The following is a 22,802-nucleotide window of genomic DNA, read 5'->3' on the forward strand; positions in this document are numbered from 1 at the left end:
GTGTATTATCATGTCGTAGAGTCAAATGACTAAATTCAATGTTTTTCTGATGTGTATTATCATGGCGTAGAGTCAAATGACTAAAATCAATGTTTTTCTGATGTGTATTATCATGTCACTCAAGTTGCACCCTAGTGACTCATTCAATTCCTTCACATCGGAGATCTAAATACTGATTTTATCACTGTTTGGGATATACTGTTTCTTAACCAACCCACCCCTATGATGGCATGTCCCATTTTCAACCCCACGATCATTGTGACCTTGACCTTTAAACACCTGACCCCTGATAAAATAGGTGCCATCTACTGACCACTGGCAATCATCCTATGAAGTTTGAGAGATGTAAGCCAAAGGGTTCCTGGAACCATGAAATTTGAACTACTGACCACCTAAACAACAGGGTTCATCTAATGACCACATGCAAACATCCTACAAAATTTGACAACTGCAGGCTAAAGCGATCTTTAGTTACTGGGCAGAAATTGTTTTCAGTTGGAAGGTGACGGTGTCCTTGGCCTTCTCTCCCAGAAAACAATAGGATTCATCAAATGGTCACATACTATCATCCTAAGTTTAAGAACTATAGGTCCAAGTATTTAAGGCTATTGAGCAGAAATCATTCTTGTTACCTCGACCTTTGGAATACTGATCTGAAAAATAGGGGTTATTTACTGACTACAAGTAACCTTACAAGTTTAATGCCTGTAAGCCAGAGCTTTCTGTAGTTATTGAGCAGAAACTAAGATCCCAGGCAGTCATCCTATCAAGTTTGACCATTGTCAGACTAAGCATTCTCTAGTTATTGATAGGAAACCAAATCAACTATCGACTCACAGAGCCAAAGTAAAACAATATAGCCACCTCTTCTTTGAAGAGGGGGGGGGGGGGCATGGAGTGGGCATCAGTAAATAATGGAAATGAATAATATGCCCCTTACCACCTCTGGAAGAAGATTAATTCCTTTTCTAGCATGGGCTGGTGAGGCAGTAGCACTACTGGGGTTACTGCTGGGTTGGGACTGTGGCTCAGACCCTGGTGGTACTACTAAGCTATCCCCTGATCCTCCTGGTTCCATACGATTATTGCGTAACAAGTTTGAAATTTTCCAGTTTCCTCCAGTACTGGGGTCTCTTGATGGTGAAGGTGCCTGCAAAGGAAACAAACATTTCTGTATTATAAATGTAACCCTGGGGTGTAGAATTCCTATGTCTCATTTGTCAGATTCAGGATATTTTGACGGCGGACAAGTGCATATTTTCATTCCATTTGTCCTTGGACAAGCATACATTTTCAGGTATAAATTGAGAAAAAGGAAGAATAATTTAGTTAACACAGCTGTTTCAAGTTAGAAGAGGTGATAAAATAATTAATGTTAAACCCTCAGAAAGCTTTCCGATTTCTGCAGTTTGGAAAAATCATAAACTTGCGTCTAAATTTAGCATCACTTTCCACATTCTGATTAGCTCATGGTCTCGGTCTCACTTATATCTGCACACAGTAACTCGATGAACAGAAACCAGAAACATGAACAATTCTTGCAAAGTTTTTGACAAATCTGTTGTTAGAACTTCTGCTGCTGATAAAAACTAGATGCCCACGGGCAACATGTCGAGCCCGCCAGCTGTCAAAAGGACTAGGAGTTGCACATGACACCCTGTCTCATTGAGGCAAACATTTATGCCAAATAAAAAATGATTGCAAAAAGTTACAATATAAGTTATAACAGCAAAGGGAAGTAATTCTAGGTTTTTGCACATGACACTCCATCTCATGATGGTGAACAATTGTGCCAAGTTACATCAAAATCCCTCCATGCATGAAAAAGAAATGCTCCGGACAAAGTCATTCTTGTATCTGACCTTTGACCTCTAAGTGTACCTTGACCTTAGACTTAGGGTCCTGGTTCTTGCAAATGACACTCCGTCACATGGTTGTGAACATTTGTGCCAAGTTACATCAAAACCCCTTATGCATGAAAAAGAAATGCTCCAGACAAAGTCAATACTGAATTTAACTTTGACCTCCAAGTGTGACCTTGACCTTTGAGATAGGAACCTGTGGTTTGCGCACGACACTCCGTCTCACTGAGGTTAACATTAATGCCAAATATAAACGAGATTGCTCCATGCATGTCAAAGTTATGGTCCGGACAGACAAATCCAGACAGACGTATGCACATACACCGAACAGTCATCTGGACAACTATGTCTTCCCTTCTGCAAGTGGGCTCGACAAAAAATGGGAGTCACCAGTCAAGCAAAAACAAAAGTCAAATGCACAAAGAATTCACAAGTACGTTTCAAAACGAGACAGAACTTTTCAAGAATCTTGATTTTCTGAATTCAGCTGGCTTGTACAAGCAACAAATCGAGCATGACATTTTGTTATGCTGTATCTGTTGAATGTTCCCCAGCCTCACGGACACGACTTCAGCCTTGTATATAGGCGAAAGTGTTGATAGCTTATTTTTTGTCACAGTTACAGTAATACACACTGTATGTTTGCTTGTGTTACTACCTGTAGATCATTGTCAACAAGAGATCACAGAGTGATCTTGGCGCCCACCAATGTGCCATTTTTGAGTGTTCCAAATTTCAAGACTTATTGACTAGCTCAAGGTCAAATTTCATTTCCGTACACAACACTGTGAATGTGGTCTACCCATGTGGTCCAAATTTGAAAGCTGTAGCTTGAGAAATGTGAAAGTAGGTCACTAGATCAATTTCAAAGACAAAGTTCTTTGTACACAAAACTATGCATGTGCATCAAGTTTGAAGGCTGTAGTTTGAGAAATTTGAAAGTAGGTCACTAGGTCAATCTTAAGGTCAAAGTTTATTTCGGTACACAAAACTATGCAAGTGGTCCAAATTTGAAGGCTTAGCTTGAGAAATGTGAAAGTAGGTCACTAGGTCAAAATCAAGGTTAAATTTCATTTCAGAACACAAATCTATGCATGTGGTCCAAATTTGACGCCTGTACCTTCAAAAACGTGGAAGTAGGTCACTAAGTCAATGTCAAGGTCAAAGTTTGTTTTGGTACACAATCCTATGCATGTGGTCTAAATTTGAAGCCTGTAGCTACAGAAATGTGAAAGTAGGTCACTAGGTCAATCTTAAGGTCAAAGTTCATTTTGGTACAAGAAACTATGCAAGTGGTCCAAATTTGAAGGTTGTAGCTTGAGAAATGTGAAAGTAGGTCACTAGGTCAAAATCAAGGTCAAATTTTATTTCGGAACACAACTATGCATATGGTCCAAATTTGAAGCCTGTACCTTCAAAAATGTGAAAGTAGGTCACTAGGTCAATGTCAAGGTCAAGGTTTGTTTTGGTACACAAAACTATGCATGTGGTCCAAATTTGAAGGCTGTAGCTTATGAAATGTGAAAGTAGGTCACTAGGTCAAAATCAAGGTCAAATTTCATTTCGGAACACGAAACTATGCATGTGGTCCAAACTTGAAGCCTGTACCTTCAAAAATGTGAAAGTAGGTCACTAGGTCAATGTCAAGGTATAAGTTTTTTTCAGTGCACAAAACTATGCCTGTGGTCCAAATTTGAAAGCTGTAGCTACAGAAATGTGAAAGTAGGTCACTAGGTCAAAATCAAGGTCAACTCACGTCAAGGTTCATCTTGCCACTCTAAACCATACATAAGGTCCAAATTTAAATGTTGTAGGTTATTGACAAGAAGATTTTAAAAGCTTTTACCCTATATAAGTCTATATGAACAATGTGACCCCCAGGGCGGGGCCATATGTGACTGTAGGGGGATACTTTGAACAAACTTGGTAGAGAACCACTAGATGATGCTACATTACAAATATCAAAGCCTTAGGCTTTGTGGTTTGGACAAGAAGATTTTCCAAGTTTTCCCCTATATAAGTCTATGTAAACCATGTGACCTCCAGGGCGGGGCCATATTTGACCCTAGGGGGATAATTTGAACAATCTTAGCAGAAGACCACTAGATGATGTCACATACAAAATATCAAAGCCCTGGGCCCTGTGGTTTTGGACAAGAGGTTTTTCAATGTTTTTCCCTATACAAGTCTATATAAACCATGTGACCCCGGGGTGGGGCCATACTTGACCCCAGGGAAATAATCTGAATAATCTTGGTAGAGGACCACTAGATGATGCTTCATACCAAATATCAAAGCCCTAGGCCCTGTTGTTTTGAACAAGGAGATTTTTAAAGCTTTTCCCTATATAAATCTATGTAAATTATAAAAATAAACAAAGGCCCATAACTCACTCAAAAATTGTTGAACCAGTCTGATTTTCAGGGGGACACAACTAGAGTACCAATACATCATTCTGACAAAGTTTGGTCAAAATCCCCATGTAGTTTCTGAGGAGATGCGATAACGAGAAATTGTACGGAAGCACTCGCGGTATGATACTTAAGTGACTTTACAATGTTAAATTTTAGCCACATAAACCCCAAAATTAGTCAAATAAACCCACTTTTGGACACTTTTTAAAGTCACCGTCATATACACATAGAGTCCAAACCCTAACCTGCTAAACACTCAAGTACCAATTTGTTAGCCTGGATGGACGGAAGGACGACGGACCACGGACGCAGAGCGATTTGAATAGCCCACCATCATCAGATGGTGGGCTAAAAATAGCAGTTTCATGCAGCTTTTAACGTCAACAAGAGTGCCAGAATGTCACAATATACGCCCGTCACAGTAAATTTCTTTACACTAGCACCTGTATTTGCAAATGGAATTCTAATTTTGTGGTAGTAATTATTGTAATTCTTTTGTTTTTCTAAATCCACATAAAAACTCCTTACCAGGTAGAGATACCTTAAAATACACCTAAAATTTGAAAGTAACATCTATGTTGTACCACAGAAAAGTAGTCTTGGTTTTTCCCTACGGTCAATTATAAAAAAGTTACAATATAAGTTATTTATAGTAACAACTAAGGGAAGTTAATCTTAAAAAAAAAAAAAAAAAAAAAAAAAAAATCCCCCCCCCCCCTCCAAAATTGTAAGTCCACACAAAAATCCTTACCAGGTAGAGATAGGTCAAAACACACAGTACTACAGAAAAGTGGTCTTGATTTTTCCCTATGACTAGTAATGAAAAAATTACAATACAAGCTATTTATAGTAACAACAAAGGGAAGTAATTCTAAAGAAGGGACCTGTGCATGAAACTTCGTCTCATGATGGTGTACAATTGTGCTAAGTTACATCAAAATCCCTCCATGTATGAAGAAGAAATGCTTCACACAGTCATTCTTGTATCTGACCTTTGGCCTCTAAGTGTGACCTTGACCTTAGACCTAGGGACCTGGTTCTTGCGTGAGACACTCCATCTCGTGGTGGTGAACATTTGTGCCAAGTTATATCAAAATCCCCCCATGCATGAAGAAGAAATGCTCCGGACAAAGTTTTCATTCTTGTATCCTTTGACCTCTAAGTGTGACCTTGACCTTACACCTAGGGACCTGGTTCTTATGCATGACTCTCCGTCTCATGATGGTGAACAATTGTGCCAAGTTAAATCAAAATCCCTCCATGCATGAAGAAGATATGCTCCAGACAAAGTCATTCTTGAATTTGACCTTTGATCTCTTAGTGTGACCTTGACCTTAGACCTAGGGACCTGGTTCTTGCACATGACACTCCATCTCAAGATGGTGAACAACTGTACCAAGTTTCATCAAAATCCCTCCATGCATGAAGAAGATATGCTCCGGACAAAGTCATTCTTGAATTTGACCTTTGACCTCAAAGTGTGACCTTGACCTTAGACCTAGGGACCTGGTTCTTGCGCATGACACTCCGTCTCATGATGGTGAACAACTGTGCCAAGTTTCATCAAAATCCCTCCATGCATGAAGAAGATATGCTCCGGACAAAGTCTGTGGACGCCACCCGCCCGCCAATCCGCCCACCAGGGGCGTTCCCATAGTACGTCCCGTTTTTTAAACGGGCGCATAAAAATCAGGATGTGTGAACTTTCAACTGTGGGCAAGTGGATATTTAAGCCTCACTTGTCCATGGACAAGTGAAAAAAATATTGGGAATCCCACACCACTGAAACCTTTACTGTTTGTACAACAGGTTCAATTTGTTTGTCCTTCTGTCAAACATCTGTGACTTACACCTCTAACAAGTAAGTACCTCAAAGCAAAATCAAGTATTTCCTGGAAAATGTCCTCTCATTTTTAAAATTTGAAAATACAGCATACAAATTGCCTCATTTCACATAAATGGAAGTGTATATTCTGCAAATGAGTTCATAACTTATACACTGGCATTCTACTCAAAGTTCCCTTTGTTTCTCTAGCAAATACACCTCTAAAACAGTATCCTCCATTACCAGTGTTTTCAGAGAGCCTCAGTTTAAGTTTCCTCTTCTTTTTCTCATGCCACTTGAGCAAGGTAAGCTCTAATTTAAATTAGAATGTTTGTTTGCCAAATAGCATCTAGATAAATGACTTCACTATACCCTGTTTTCCTTTTCCTCAATTTGCTGCATGTGTACTTTATGTTGCATCTCTTTCTGTAACTGTCTCATACCATCTGTGTCATTGGTAACTGCTTTATGCACCATCTGTGCTTCATGGAAGTCTGGGTGCTTAGTGTTAATGTATGCTAACTCTATACCAACTATATTTTCTACCTGTAAAATCAGATCAGAATAGTCAAGTGCCAGCTATATCATTTTAAAAAGGTTTAGAAGAACAAAATTAATGAATGTGTATGCAATCAGAATTAAACTAAAAGTGCCGGCCTTCAAGAACTAAATAATTCCCCTATAACACTTCCTATAAAAGACGAGCTGCATAAAAAGAACTCCATTTTCTTTAAATAACTGTTTTTTTAATTACACGTTCAGGCAAAAAATTAGTTGATTGTATCCAAAATCATCCTTGACCTGTATCTTATGATCACATACCTGTGTACTTAAAACGAACTCAAGCCATCAATCATTTCAGAGTTATCACAAAAAACAAGGATGCATCAACATGTGACTCCAGTATACCCTTTCCTAAACTTCGTTTATGGGGGTATAACAATATTACAAGAATGCACGTCCACTGTACACCCTGAAACAGCCTGTCAACAGGGACTTTGTTTCACAAGATCATGAGTGTTTCCTTGAATGTAGAAGAACTGGTGTACATACCATACTATTTGTGGGAGGTAGTCTTCTTCGCAGTAAATGTGTAACAACATCTAGTATCTTGTCATGAAGTCTAGGGAACCGCAACATCTCCTGCTGAAATTATAATCAACATTGTCCTTCCTTACTACCTACAGTCTTAACTTTGATAATTATGCCCACATCCAAGGAAGTGGGGTTATACAGCTTTTCACCTATTGGTCGCCTCGGTTGGTTGGTTGGTCAGTCTGTAGGTAGAGTGGACAGTTTCCACCCAATAATCTGAGAACCACTTAACCCAGAACATTTAAAATCAGCAGAATGAACCTTGAAACAGTTTCCACCCTTAGTTAGCTTGAGAAACATTTGACCAAGAACCATCAAACCTGGTAGCATGGCTGGGCTTATGAAGTAGATGGCCCCTATTGTTTTTGCGGTCACTATGGCAAAGGTCAAGGTCACAAGGGCCTGAACCTTGAAAACGGTTTTCCACTCAATAACTTGAGAACCACTCATCCCAGAACCTTCGATCTTGAAAGCATAATTGGGTGTATGAAGCAGATGACCCCGAAGGTTTCTGGGTTCAATAGGTTGAAGGTAAAGGTACCAGGAATCTGAACATTGACAACAATTCTACACAGTAACTTCAGAATCACTTGACCAAAGACCTTTGAACTTGAAAGCATGATTGGGCTTAATGAAGTAGAAGACCCCTATTTTTTTTTTTTTGGGGGGGGGTCAGTAAGTCAAAAGTTAAGGTCACAGAGGCCAGAACCTTGAAAACCGTTTCAGTTCAATAACTTGAGAACCACTTGACTCAGTATCTTCAGGAATAAGGTCAGTAATTTGGTTGAAAATGTGCTTCCGTGGTGTAGTCGAAAGAAGTCCATAATAAACAGATCCTAATTTTCCCATTTTTTGCGCAAATTCGTGTAGAACGAGTGCTTTAATCACCGTTTTTCACTACTAGAATATATTCTGCATGAAATGAGACGGTTTTCATGTTCATACACCCCACATGGCAAGTTTTGCAGATCGAAACCAGAAGTAGGTGTTTATTGCGCGGACGAGTGTAAATATTTGCCATTTTTAGGGTAGCAGACCGCAACTGACTGGCATTTCACTAGGAACTACATAACCCCCTATTTTCTTTTCATTTTTTCGGTAATTTGTGATAGAACTTTCATAAAAAATAGGTGTAGGAAAAAGTGATGTTCTCTAAAGATACGTAAAGACGACCTTAAGTTGTCGTTTTTTATATGAAACAAAGAAGGATTTGAATTACCGACGTTTAACCTATAAGAGCTGAAATAAGACTTTTCTCGAAACACACCGCAATTAGTCTTAATAGTTATAAATCGATTGTATATGATATAAAAGGGTGTTTCCAGTGCAAAATAATGATGAAATTTGAAAATTTTTGAATTTTGACCATATTTTGAGTAGATGCGCCTATTTCAGCAGCGATTTCTGCGATTAAAAAGCCAATATTTTGTCTACAGAATGTCAGAAAATGCATAAAATGCATCCTTCTGGGTTTTATTCATGACGGAATGAATGATATTTCAGAATCCCAGTGAAAAATAATGCAAACAAGTGAAACATTTACCAAAATATACAATAAAAATAGAGATGAAAATGGTGTGAAATTTGATAAGAAACATTTCTTATAGCAGGGCTCACACTGGCCTCAAAGAAATAATAGCCAACTTTTTAACCTATGAAAAATTAATAGCCAAAATTGATGCGGATCTTTGCGTGTATTTTTTATAAAAATAAAAATGATAAATTTTAACATATATATTTTCTTAATTGCTTTAAAAAGTAGTAGGCCCCAACAGGGGTGTGGGAATCAGGGATTCAGGGAAATTACCTCCTAATATTGGTGGTGGGATCCCACTATAACAGTTTAAAATGCTATATTCTGATTGATTTTGAAGGCATTTACAGGACACATATTTAGTTTATGTAAGGCAGCTGAAATGGTTGATATTGACTGACATTATGGACTGGACAATGGCTCAATTAGCCCCATTGACGGGCCATTCATGCACACACAATATGGACACAGTTGCATACAATGGGAAGTTTACCAAGTCTTTGAGTATCATTCATGTTTCTACTTTTTCTTTATACAAAAGTGTTTTCATGATTCTTTTGACCATAACTGCACTTAAATTGCTCGAAAAGTACAAAACAATCAGGACGCGAAAATATGTGACATTTGACATCTGTGCACACTATTGAATTACAGCTTTTTGTCAACAAGTTTTAGATGCTTTATTCAATAAATATACTAATTTTTAAGTGTTTTAGAATGTTTCTACTTACTCTTATTACAGTATGCAAGCAAATTTATTTGTTGATTTTTTTAAGTTTGCCCGTATTGGCCATGTTTCTAAAAATAGAAACAGGACTGGGTTTTCCAATAATTTTTTAATTAATGTGCAAAACAAACATTTATTATGCCAGAATTGTCTTGTTAAAAAAAAGCTATTAAAATATCTGGCCTGTGATATTTCAACAAATTCACGTACTTTACAAATTCTGAAAATTCGAGAAAAAAAGAAAGATTTTTTTCTCTTCGAACAATTTCATTTTAGATTTAACACATATAGATCTAACCTAGATCCTGATTAAAGATATTTTGAAATTGTCGACAGTTAGGTAAGTTTATAATATGTTTTTAAAGGTATTTAAATTAGCGGTAACTATAGATGACAATTTATTTTTCATCAGGAAACTGCAATACAAATTGGTTTGATTGTCGTCTGCCGAATATAGAGTTGAAGAAAATTTGTTTTGGCGTTTTAAAATGTTCCAAAAAAGTAGCCTGCCAGTTCAGTCTGATTGATAGCTAGATAAGTAAGATTAACTTCCGATTATAATCGCTTTAATTGTCGTCTGCATCCTACTGCCTTGGGCAATGTTATCGGCATAGTTGACACGTGTTTGGAATACATGAGGTAATAAACAGTCCGCGCTATTGATTTTCTACACTAGCAGACCGTGGGTTACTGTCTCACTTGGCATGATTATTTTGTGCAGCTATTAAATAAAATAATCGCCAGTTCCTGTTGCCAAAATGAAAAAATTTCGCCATTTAAATAAAATAATCGCAAATGGCGATAATGGCGACTGACAGCGTGAGCCCTGTTATAGGAATAAGGTCAGTAATTCGGTCGAAAATGTGCTTCCGTGGTGTAGTCGAAAGAAGTCCATAATAAACAGATCCTAATTTTCCCATTTTTTGCGCAAATTCGTGTAGAACGAGTGCTTTAATCACCGTTTTTCACTACTAGAATACATTCTGCATGAAATGAGATGGTTTTCATGTTCGTACACCCCACATGGCAAGTTTTGCAGATCGAAACCAGAAGTAGGTGTTTATTGCGCGGATGAGAGTAAATATTTGCCATTTTTAGGGTAGCAGACCGCAACTGACTGGCATTTCACTAGGAACTACATAACCCCCTATTTTCTTTTCATTTTTTCGGAAATTTGTGATAGAACTTTCATGAAAAATAGGTGTAGGAAAAAGTGATGTTCTCTAAAGATACGTAAAGACGACCTTAAGTTGTTGTTTTTTATATGAAACAAAGAAGGATTTGAATTACTGACCTTTAACCTTCAAGCTTCATAGCAAGATTGGGCTCATGAAGCTGATGACCCCTACTGTTTTGGGGGTTAGTAGGTCAAAGGTAAAGGTCACAGTGATCATGGGACTGGAAATGAGACAGCCCAGTGGGGCATACATGTTTTAAAAACTGCTCTGTTTGTTTTGTTTTTGTGGGTTTAACATTACACTGACAAAAGTGTAATAGGTCATTTGGTGACTTTCTAAATTCTAGCTTTTGGTAGACTTGGGCAGAAACACCGACCTTCCTTAAGCCAGTTGATGGCTTCCTCATATGGTATATAGTAGAGTAACAAAAATCAAAGTCCCGTAACTCTGCAAAAAAAATTTCTGAAAGAACCTAATGTGCACTATGCACAACTACTGTTGTTACTGATCACTTGTATGAAGTTTCATTAAATTGTGTCAAGGGGATGATGAGAGTTGGTGCGCACAAGATTGTGTCTATGTATATATAAAAAACAAAGTCCCGTAACTCTGCAAATTTTTTTTCTGAAAGAACCTAACATGCATCATGCACAACTACTGTTGTTACTGATCACTTTTGTGAAGTTTCATTAAATTGTGTCACAGGGATGAGGAGAGTTGGTGCGCACAAGATTGCATATGCAGACTGTATGTATATAGTATAGTAACAAAAATCAAAAGTCCCGCAACTCTGCAATTTTTTTTTCTGAAAGAACCTAACATGCACCATGCACAACTACTGTTGTTACTGAACACTTGTGTGAAGATTCATTAATAGCACAGGTAAGTATCTGTTACTGGATACATAGTTTGTCGCACAAGAGCTTTGTAGCTCATGTTATATGTTGGATTATACGCGACGTTAAATAAAGCTTACCTTTACCTTTACCTTTTTTTTTTAAATTGTGTCAAGGGGATGAGGAGAGTTGGTGCGCACAAGATTGGGTCTATGTATATAGCATAGTAACAAAAAACAAAGTCCCATAACTCTGAAAACAAGAGGACCATGATGGTCCTGAATCGCTCACCTCTTCCCACATGATCCAGTTTTGAGTATGACGTCGTTTTTTCTATTATTTGACATAGTGACCTAGTTTTTGAGCTCATGTGACCCAGTTTTGAACTTGACCTAGATATTATCAAGATAAAAATTCTGACCAATTTGAAGATCCATTGAAAACAAGAGATCACAGAGTGATCTTGGCGCCCACCAAGTGCCATTTTTGAGTGTTCCAAATTTCAAGACTTACTGACTAGCTCAAGGTCAAATTTCATTTCCGTACACAACACTGTGCATGTGGTCCAAATTCGAAAGCTGTAGCTCGAGAAATGTGAAAGTAGGTCACTAGATCAATCTTAAGGTCAAAGTTTAATTCGGTACACAAAACTATGCAAGTGGTCCGAATTTGAAGGCTTAGCTTGAGAAATGTGTAAGTAGGTCACTAGGTCAAAATCAAGGGTCAAATTTCACTTCAGAACACAAATCTATGCATGTGGTCCAAATCTGAAGCCTGTACCTTCAAAAATGTGAAAGTAGGTCACTAGGTCAATGTCAAGGTCAAAGTTTGTTTCGGTACACAATCCTATAAAAGTGGTCTAAATTTGAGGCCTGTAGCTACAGAAATGTGAAAGTAGGTCACTAGGTCAATCTTAAGGTCAAAGTTCATTTCCGTACACAAAAATATGCATGTGGTCCAAATTTGAAGGCTGTAGCTTGAGAAATGTGAAAGTAGGTCACTAGGTCAAAATCAAGGTCAAGTTTTATTTCAGAATACAGAACTATGCATGTGGTCCAAATTTGAAGCTTGTACCTTCAAAAATGTGAAAGTAGGTCACTAGGTCATGTAAGTAAAGTGTTGGTAAAACCACATGGTCAAATTTGAAGCTGTGTGAGAATGAAGTAGTCACGGGTCAAATAGTCAATTAATTCGAAACAAACTGCATGTGTCAATGAAGACGTACTTCAAAGTGAAGTAGGTCACTAGGTCAAAATCAATGTCAAATTTCATTTTGAAACACGGAACTATGCATATGGTCCAAATTTGATACCTGTACCTTCAAAAATGTGAAAGTAGGTCACTAGGTCAAAATCAAGGTCAAAGTTTTTTTCAAGTGCACAAAACTATGCATTGGTCCAAATTTGAAGGTTGTAGCTCAGAAATGTGAAAGTAGGTCACTAGGTCAAAATCAAGGTCAAATCATGTCAGTTCATCTTGCCACTCAAAATATACATGTGGTCCAAATTTGAATGTGTAGTATGCACAGAAATTTAAAAGCGTTTCCTATAAAAGTCTAGAACCATTACCACGGCGGGCTATGCCCTAGGGGATAATTTGAACAAACTTGGTAGAAACCACTAGATTGATGCTACATTTAAAGTATCAAGCCCTAGCTTGTGGTTGGCAAGAAGATTTTCAAAGTTTTCCTTATATAAGTCTATGTAACCATGACCCAGGGGGGGCCATATTTGACCCTAGGGGTATAATTTGAACGATCTTAGTTAAAGACCACTAGATGATGTACATACAAATATCAAAGCCTAGGCCCTGTGGTTTTGGCAAGAGTTTTCAAAGTTTTTCCTATATAAGTCTATTAAACCATTGACCCCCAGGGCGGGGCCATATTTGACCCAGAGAATAATTTGAACATCTTGTGAAGACCACTAGATAATGCTTCATACCAAATATCAAAGCCCTAGGCTCTGTGGTTTTGGACAAGAAGGTTTTTCAAAGTTTTTCCCTATATAATCTATGTAAATTGATAGAATATGACCAAGGCAAACTCACTATAAATTGTTGAACCATCTGATATTCTTCGGGACACAATGGGTCCAAATACATCATTTGACAAAGTTTGTCAAAATCCCCAGTATTTCTGAAATATGGATAACGAGAAATTTTAATGGAACACGGACGGACGGCGGACACGACCAGAGTATTTTAATAGCCACCATCTGAGAGTGGCTAAAAATGCTCCAGAGAGGTACTAGGTTTATATATTTGACCTATGACTAGTTTTTTAATGGCTGTGACCCAGTTCAAACTTGACTAGATATATTCAAGTGAACTCTGACCATTTTCATGAAGATCCATACAAGGTATGGCCTCTAGAGAGGTCACAAGGTTTTTCTATTTCAAGACCTACTGACCTAGTTTTTGATCGCAGTTGACCCAGTTTCAAACCTGACCTAGATATCATCAAGATAAACATTCAGACCAACTTTCATACAGATCCCATGGAAAAAATATGGCCTCTAGAGAGGTCACAACGTTTTTTCATTATTTGACCTACTGACCTACTTTTTGATGCAGTGACCCACTTTGAACTGACCAAGATATCATCAAGATAACATTCTGACCAATTTTATGAGATCCATTCACAAATATGGCCTCTAGAGAGGTCACAAGGTTTTTTCATTTTTAGACCTACTGACCTAGTTTTTGACCGCACTGACCCTGTTTGAACTTGACCTAGATATCATCAAGATGAACATTCGACCAATTTCATGAAGATCCATTGAAAAATATGGCCTTTAGAGAGGTCACAAGGTTTTTCTATTATTTGACCTATTGACCTAGTTTTTGATGGCACCTGACCCACTTTGGAACTTGACCTAGATATCATGAAGATGAACATTCAGACCAACTTTCATGCAGATCCATGAAAATATGGCCTCTAGAGAGGTCACAAGGTTTTTCTATTATTTGACCTATTGACCTAGTTTTTGAAGGCATGTGACCCACTTTGAACTTGACTTAGATATCATAAGGTGAACATTCAGACCAATTTTCATAAGATTCATGAAAATATGGCCTCAGAGAGGTCACAAGTTTTTCTATTTTTGACCTACTGACCTAGTTTTTGACGGCATGTGACCCAGTTTCGAACTTGACTAGATATCATCAAGTGAACATTCGACCAATTTCATAAGATCATGAAAATATGGCCTAGAGAGGTCACAACGTTTTTCTATTATTTGACCTACTGACCTAGTTTTTGATGGCACGTGACCCAGTTTCGAACTTGGCCTAGATATCATCAAGGTGAACGTTCTGACCAATTTTCATGAAGATCTTGTGAAATATATGGCCTCTAGAGAGGTCACAAGGTTTTTCTATTTTAAGACCTACTGACCTGGTTTTTGAAGGCACGTGACCCAGTTTCGAACTTGACCTAGATATCATCAAGGTGAACATTCTGACCAATTTTCATGAAGGTCCATTGAAAATTATGGCCTCTAGAGAGGTCACAAGGTTTTTCTATTTTTAGACCTACTGACCTAGTTTTTGACGGCACGTGACCCAGTTTCGAACTTAACCTAGAATTTACCAAGATGAACATTCTGACCCATTTTCATAAAGATCCCATGAAAAATGTGACCTCTAGAGATGTCACAAGGTAAAGTTTACGCACGGACGGACGACGGACGCTGCACGATCACAAAAGCTCACCTTGTCACTTTGTGACAGGTGAGCTAAAAAAAATAATCTGAAAGAACCTAACATGCATCATGCACAACTACTGAGGATGCATGATCAGTGGTGGGCATAACTGGGTGGAGGAGTGAGGTGGGGGAATGGTACAACTTCAGGGTTCCCACAAAGCAGAGAAAATAAAATTCCCTGACTTTTCACTGACCAAACTCCAATTTTCCCTGACCAAAACTTCCGCTTACCTGGTCATCTATTGATAAATGTGGCCTCAATTCTCCCCATCAGCCAACCCTTACCATGTTTCTGGTTATACTGATAACTAAAGGGTGTAAAGAAAGTTTGTTCCAGTTTAACAGATCACTATATCATTTTAGTGTGATGTAACAGACAACAAGAAAGGTCCATACTATTCACTAAAAGACTACTTTTTCTACTGTGTCTGTTCAGACAAATGTACAACAGTCTATGAAAATTTGCATTTATTCATACAGTTTTTTTTGTGTAGAAAATGGCATTTTTCACATAAGTAATAGGGGTAGTCTACTTGTAGACTTAATAGCATATGTATGTTGCAATATATTTAGAAGTTGCGTGTTTCTTTTTACATTACAGTAATCGAATTGGCATTCTACAAATAATGATTAAAGATCTGACATAGAATCATTAAAAGCAGAAATGCCTGTTTATTTTCAAAAGTTGAAAATTCAATACAACAGATAGTATTCAGCTTAAATGCCTCAACATATCAGTATTAAATGACTAAACAAATCTTACTTTACACATTTTTATCATGCTGATTTACTTTTCCAGCAGTAACTGCCAGAATGTTTATCTACTGCAAGGAATTTAGTTTTATAAATAAATTTATTATTTTGTTCACAACATGTCACTGAGTATTGCTGAAATTGCAGAATTTTGGAAAAACGATCACTTTTTACCATATTTAGGTCATATGGGAATGTTTTTAGTAGTAAGCACACTCAAGGACCAGAAAAATATTTTGACCATTGGTCCAGCTTATTTCACAGAATTTATGGTCATTTTTTTATTGTGGTCGACAGTAATTGTTGTGCTCATAACGAAAATTTCTGATATGTTTAAAAATTCGATTAAAAACTGAAGGTTTCCCATACCCATAATGTTAAAATTATTTTCAGTTATGTCCGATATTTTCTTCTATTATGAATTTATTGTAAAATATTTTGTGCAGTTTGATAAAACAATACAACTTGATGAAAGAAAACATGTTCTTTACTAAATTTAGAGACTTTTTTTTTTTGGCCATTTTGGTGCAAAAGTGAACCTCCGCCTTTGTTTGCATCTTTTCAATAACTCTTTCTCTGTTAGCTGAATTCTAAAATATTACAGGGAAAAATTAAGATGCTGCAAAGAATTTTATTAAAATAGTCTTTTACTTTTAACAAAATCCACCACTAATAACTATTCAAACTTATTAAACGCTAGACTTCCATAAACACTTTGAAAACTAGTTTTGATCTTTACTAACAAGAGTTGATCAAAAGACTTTTTCCCCTGACTTTTACCTGACCGTGGGAACCCTGAACTTGCATGTTGATAAATAATCTTGAATGGTTTGAAAAAAAAATCTAAAATAAGAAATGAAAAACAATTTTTTTTTTTTGGGGGGGGGGGGGGGGGGGGGGGGGGGGGGGGGGGGGGGGGGGGGGGGGGTGTGACCAAGGCAAGTGGGTGACCAAGTGTGGGTGCGCAACTTCACATGTTTATAATAAATGTTCACAGAAATGAAAAAAATTTAATGAAATTTTGCCAAATGGTAAGTTTGTTATGTACAAATATGTGGATTTTTAGACAATTAAAGGGCAATAACTCTGAAGTTACAAAAGAAATCCGTATGAAATTGTGTGTGCACAACCACATTATAGTGCTCTAAATTCTGTTAAAGTTTCATAGTTCAAGGTCAAATATATCAAAAGTTATGATGCAGAAATTGCCATATCTATAGTACCCTATATAGTTAACACTAGAAACTTCTAAGGGCCATAACTCTGATGTTACTTGGGCAATCTGTCTGAAACTTAATGGGCCCCATAACCTCACAGTGGTGACATGTATATGAAGTTTGTTTGAAAAATAAGCTATTTATAGTAACGTAAAAGGGAAGTAATCAAAAAAAAAAATTATTGTAAGTGAACAAAAGAAGGATCTGCCAAATAAATCTGTTGACATAAATGAAATTTCCGATCAGTATCTTCATTAGTTATGGAGATACACCCATTTTAATTTGAAATAAATGGAGGTAATTTGACATAAAATCAGTCCATAGTTATCTACCCTGATTGGCTCAGTCCAACTAATGATAATTATGAAATTTCAAATAAGTCCTATAAGTACTAACTGATATAAATCCATTTTGATTACAATCAGGGGAGGTAATCAGATATAAAATAACTCTGGAACCTACGATTGGATCTGATTTGTCATGGAATTCAAGATTTATTGTTGTTGAAGATATTTTGGAAGTTTGTATCAAATAAAACCATAAATGAAGTCTCTATATGGCTGCAAAAACCAAAATAGCCAATTTTGGACCTTTAAGGGGCCATAACTCTGGAACCCATGATTGAATCTGGCCAGTTCAAGAAAGGAAGCAAGATCTTGTGGTGATACAAGTTGTGTGCAAGTTTGGTTAAAATCAAATCATAAATGAAGCTGCTATTGTGCAGACAAGGTCAAAATAGCCAATTTTGGCCCTTTTAGGGGCCATAACTCTGCAACCCATTATGGGATCTGGCCGGTTTGACAAAAGAACCAAGACCTAATGGTGACACAAGTTTTGTGCAAGTTTGATTAAATTCAAATCATAAATGAAGCTGCTATTGTGCAGACAAGGTCAAAATAGCTAATTCTGGCTCTTTCAGCGGCCATCACTCTGGAACCCATAAAGGAATCTCGCCAGTTCAAGAAAGGAACCAAGATCTTATGGTGATACAAGTTGTGTGCAAGTTTGGTCAAAATAAAATCATAAATGAAGCTGCTATTGTGCAGACAAGGTAAAAATAGCTAATTTTGGCCCTTTCAGGGGCCATAACTCTGGAACCCTTAATGTAATCTGACCAGTTCAAGAAAGGAATCAAGATCTTATGGTGATACAAGTTGAGTGCCAGTTTGGTAAAAATCAAATCATAAATAAAGCTGCTATTGTGCAGACAAGGTCAAAATAGCTAATTTTGGCCCTTTCAGGGGCCATAACTCTGGAACCCATAATGGGATCTGGCCAGTTCAAGAAAAGAACCGAGATCTTATGGTGATACAAGTTGTGTGCAAGTTTGGTCAAAATAAAATCATAAATGAAGCTGCTATTGTGCAGACAAGGTAAAAATAGCTAATTTTGGCCCTTTCAGGGGCCATAACTCTGGAACCCTTAATGAAATCTGACCAGTTCAAGAAAGGAATCAAGATCTTATGGTGATACAAGTTGAGTGCCAGTTTGGTAAAAATCAAATCATAAATAAAGCTGCTATTGTGCAGACAAGGTCAAAATAGCTTATTTTGGCCCTTTCAGGGGCCATAACTCTGGAACCCATAATGGGATCTGGCCAGTTCAAGAAAGGAACCGAGATCTTATGGTGATACAAGTTGTGTGCAAGTTTGGTTAAAATAAAATCATAAATGAAACCACTATCGTGCAGACAAGAAATTGTTGACGGACGGACGGACAGACTGACGACGGGTGATCACAAAAGCTCACCTTGTCACTATGTGACAGGTGAGCTAATAAATCCAAACGAAATTGTGTGTACATAACCACATTATGGTGATCTAAATTCTGTTTAAGTTTCATAGATCTAGGTCAAATATATCAAAAGTTATGATGCAGAAACTGCCATATTTATAGTACCCTATACAGTTAACACTGGAAACTTCTAAGGGCCATTACTCTGGTGTTACTTGGGCAATCTGACTAAAACTTGATGGGCCACAAAAACTCATAGTGGTGAACATGTATATGAAGTTTTAAATAAATATTCCCAACCATTTCCTAGATATGGCTCCGGACGGACGGACGGACGGAAAGACGGACGGAATTTTGTTAAACCAAACCATGTAGGAGCTGTAGTAGAAACAAGAGAGCCACACTGTCACAAAATATGCCCGTCTAAATATTCAGTTATGTCAAGGGCCATAATCCAAGAGCGCCTGGGGCGATTGGGGTGGTTATCAAACTTGGCTGAGATACTGTGCCCAAAAACAGTGTCACCAAGTTTGGTGAAGATCAGATGAAAACTGTTTGACTTAAGAGGGCGGACACTGCTAAATTCGCAGTTTTTCAGGTAATTCAAGGGCCATAATCCAAGAGTGCCTAGGCCGATTTGGGTAGTTTTCGAACTTGGTCGAGATATTATGCCCACAAACATTGTCAGCAAGTTTGGTGAAGATCGGATGGAAACTGTTCGACTTAGAGAGCAGACATGCTTTTGGACGCCGACCACCCGCCCGCCACGGGTGTTCACATAATATGCCCCACTCTTTCAGAGATGGGCGTATAAAAACTAAAATAGTTCAAACCTGTGTTCCGCAATGTTGAATAATTCTCTGCATTTCTTCATGAACTAATTCCACACATCGTAAACTTGGTTCCTCTAATCTTTTTATCTGTCGCTTCACTAGCAACTCAAACGATATATCTGGTACAAATAAGGCCGGCCTTGGTCCCTGAAACAGTGGTCAGTTCTTCATTATCAAACACAATATATATGATTTTGTTATATTATCTACACAGTGAGTATATTTATCTCAAGAATCACCTAGCAATGACTTCCAATAAAATTTTTCACTTCTGTTTATTTTAAAGATTCAATGCATTTTTATGGTTATAAATATATACAGTCTGACCTGTACTAACGGTCACCTCCGATCAGCGGTCACCTCCATTCAGTGGTCATTTTATAACGCCCCCGACGGATTTTCCTCTATTTCATCACTTTATTTAGCGGCCACCTCCCGTCCGTGGCCAGCGGCCACCAAAATTGCCTCCCGACCGCCGTATCTGACCCCTTTCAGCGGCCATGTTTCTTCCAAAACATGCTATTTTTAGACGATAATCGCCGAAGATACCCGATTTTTGAGAAACACGTGATTGCTAAGTTTAGCGTGACTTCTCCAAAAGAACTACAAAATGACATGAGCTTCTCCATTAAAACTGATAACCAAAGGTGTGATCCTCTTTTTGTTAGATCAATTGGACAGTAATTATCGGCAATTAGCGTGTCACCTTGTGTCAATTTTGTTGTTTACAGTTTGATCTCGGTTAAAGGTAATACTCGATATCTAATTAGTAGCATAATATTTGTGTTTTTTAATATTTCTTTCATCAAAATACTATTAAACTTATACAAAATTTATTGTGTTTTAAAGAAATATAAACAACTTGATATTTTACGAAACGTAATGGCAATCTTAGACTTTAGCGTAGACAGTAAGCGTGGAGAGTAGTTTCCCCATACTAAAATGGCGAAAATTGTAAACAAACTTGCTTTTAAGTTGGAAAATTGTAACAATTTTTGTTGTATAAAAAAACAAACAAAAACAACCAAAAACACCAGAGTTTTAGATTGCTAAGAAGATCATTCGTATTGCGAAGTCAAATGCATGTCAATGTATCCTGTTTCCTAAAAGAACAAGAGGACCATGATGGTCCTGAATCGCTCACCTCTTCCCACATGACCCAGTTTTGAGTATGACCTAGATATTATAAAGATAAAACTTCTGAACAATTTTCATGAAGATCCATTGAAAAATATGGTCTCTAGAGAGGTCACAAGGTTTTTCTATTATTTGACCTATTGACCTAGTTTTCGAAGGTACGTGACCCTGTTTTGAACTTTATCTAGATATCATCAAGGTGAACATTCTCACTAATTTTCATGAAGATCTCATGAAAAACATAGCCTCTAGAGAGGTCACAAGGTTTTTCTATTTTTATACTTACTGGCCTAGTTTTTGAACACATGTTACTCAGTTTCGAAACTGACCTAGATATCATCAAGGTGAACATTCAGATCAGTTTCATGAAAATCCATTGAAAAATATGGCCTCTAGACAGGTCAAAGATTTTCTAATTTTAGCCTACTGACTAGTTTTGAGCAGTTGACCAGTTTCAATTTGACTAGATATCATCAAGAGGAAATTCAGACAACTTCATACGATCATAAATATGGCCTCTAGGAGGTCACAAGTTTTTATGATCGTTTTTCACGTGACAGTTTCAACTATTAGTTCATAGGGACATTCTGACAATTCATGAAGATCCATTAAGGTATGCTCTGAGAGGTCACAGTTTTTCTATTTCAAGACCTATGACCTAGTTTTGATCGCAGTTGACCAGTTTCAAACTTGACCATTTTCATCAAATATTTGACATTATACCAATTTCTACAGAGTACCATGAAAACATATGGCTCTCATCAAAGAGGTCAACACAGTTTTTCTTATTTAGACCTACTGACCTAGTTTTTGATGGCACGTGACCCATTTCAAACTTGACCTTGATATCATCAAGTATTAACATTCTGACCAATTTTATGATCATGACATTAAAGTATGGCCTCCAAGAGGTCACAAGTTTTTTTTTTTGACCTACTGACCAACTTTTGAGGCACGTGACCACTTCGAACTTGACCTGAATCATCAAGATGAACATTCTACATTTAGGAACCAACAGTCATGGCATCCAGAGATCAAAGGTTTTTTTAGACCTTGACTTTTACGATGAATGCAGACTCACAGATACATTCTAAATTGACCAACTTTTACGATCCAAATTGGCTTTAGAGTAACATTTCTATTATTGACCTAGCTGTTTTTGAAGGCACGTGACCCACTTTCGAACTTGATCTAGATATCATCAAGATGATCATTCAGACCAACTTTCATACAGATCCCATGAAAAATATGGCCTCTAGAGAGGTCACAAGGTTTTTCTATTATTTGACCTACTGACCTAGTTTTTGATGGCACGTGACCCACTTTCGAACCTGACCTAGATATCATCAAGGTGAACATTCTGATCAATTTTCATGAAGATCTCATGAAATATATGGCCTCTAGAGAGGTCACAAGGTTTTTCTATTTTTAGACCTACTGACCTAGTTTTGATCGCACGTGACCCAGTTTAGAATTTGACCTGGATATCATCAAGATTAACAATCAGACCAACTTTCATACAGATCCCATGAAAGATATGGCCTTTAGAGAGGTAACAAGGTTTTTCTATTATTTGACCTACTAACCTAGTTTTTGATGGCACGTGGCCCAGTTTCGAACTTGACCTAGATATTATCAAGGTGAACATTCTGACCAATTTTCATGAAGATCTTGTGAAATATATGGCCTCTAGAGAGGTCACAAGGTTTTTCTATTTTTAGACCTACTGACCTAGTTTTTGAAGGCACGTGACCCAGTTTCGAATTTGACCTAGATATCATCAAGATGAACATTCTGACCAACTTTCATAAAGATCCCACAAAAAATGTGACCTCTAGAGTGGTCACAAGCAAAAGTTTATGGACGCACGGACGGACGCACTCACGGACGACGGACACCGCGCAATCACAAAAGCTCACCTTGTCACTTTGTGACAGGTGAGCTAACAAG

At 37.5% G+C, this 22,802-nt stretch overlaps 1 protein-coding gene across 4 annotated transcripts in view; it reads right to left on the reverse strand.

Moving 5' to 3' along the window:
* LOC123530464 (dynamin-1-like protein) overlaps positions 1–22,802 on the reverse strand; it is an 83,935-nt gene that overhangs the window by 18,269 nt on the left and 42,864 nt on the right. For 3 of the 4 annotated variants that reach the window (XM_053521383.1, XM_053521382.1, XM_053521386.1), the window contains exons 10-13: positions 19,716–19,862; positions 7,155–7,247; positions 6,474–6,647; positions 941–1,150 (exon numbers count right to left, since the gene is read on the reverse strand). In XM_053521383.1, coding sequence (XP_053377358.1) covers positions 941–1,150; positions 6,474–6,647; positions 7,155–7,247; positions 19,716–19,862 — 624 coding nt within the window. The remainder of the gene's footprint in view (positions 1–940; positions 1,151–6,473; positions 6,648–7,154; positions 7,248–19,715; positions 19,863–22,802) is intronic. The other variant, XM_053521384.1, reaches the window with a different exon arrangement.

This window comes from Mercenaria mercenaria, chromosome 13, assembly GCF_021730395.1.
Source record: "Mercenaria mercenaria strain notata chromosome 13, MADL_Memer_1, whole genome shotgun sequence".
NCBI classification, from domain to species: Eukaryota; Metazoa; Mollusca; class Bivalvia; order Venerida; family Veneridae; genus Mercenaria; species Mercenaria mercenaria.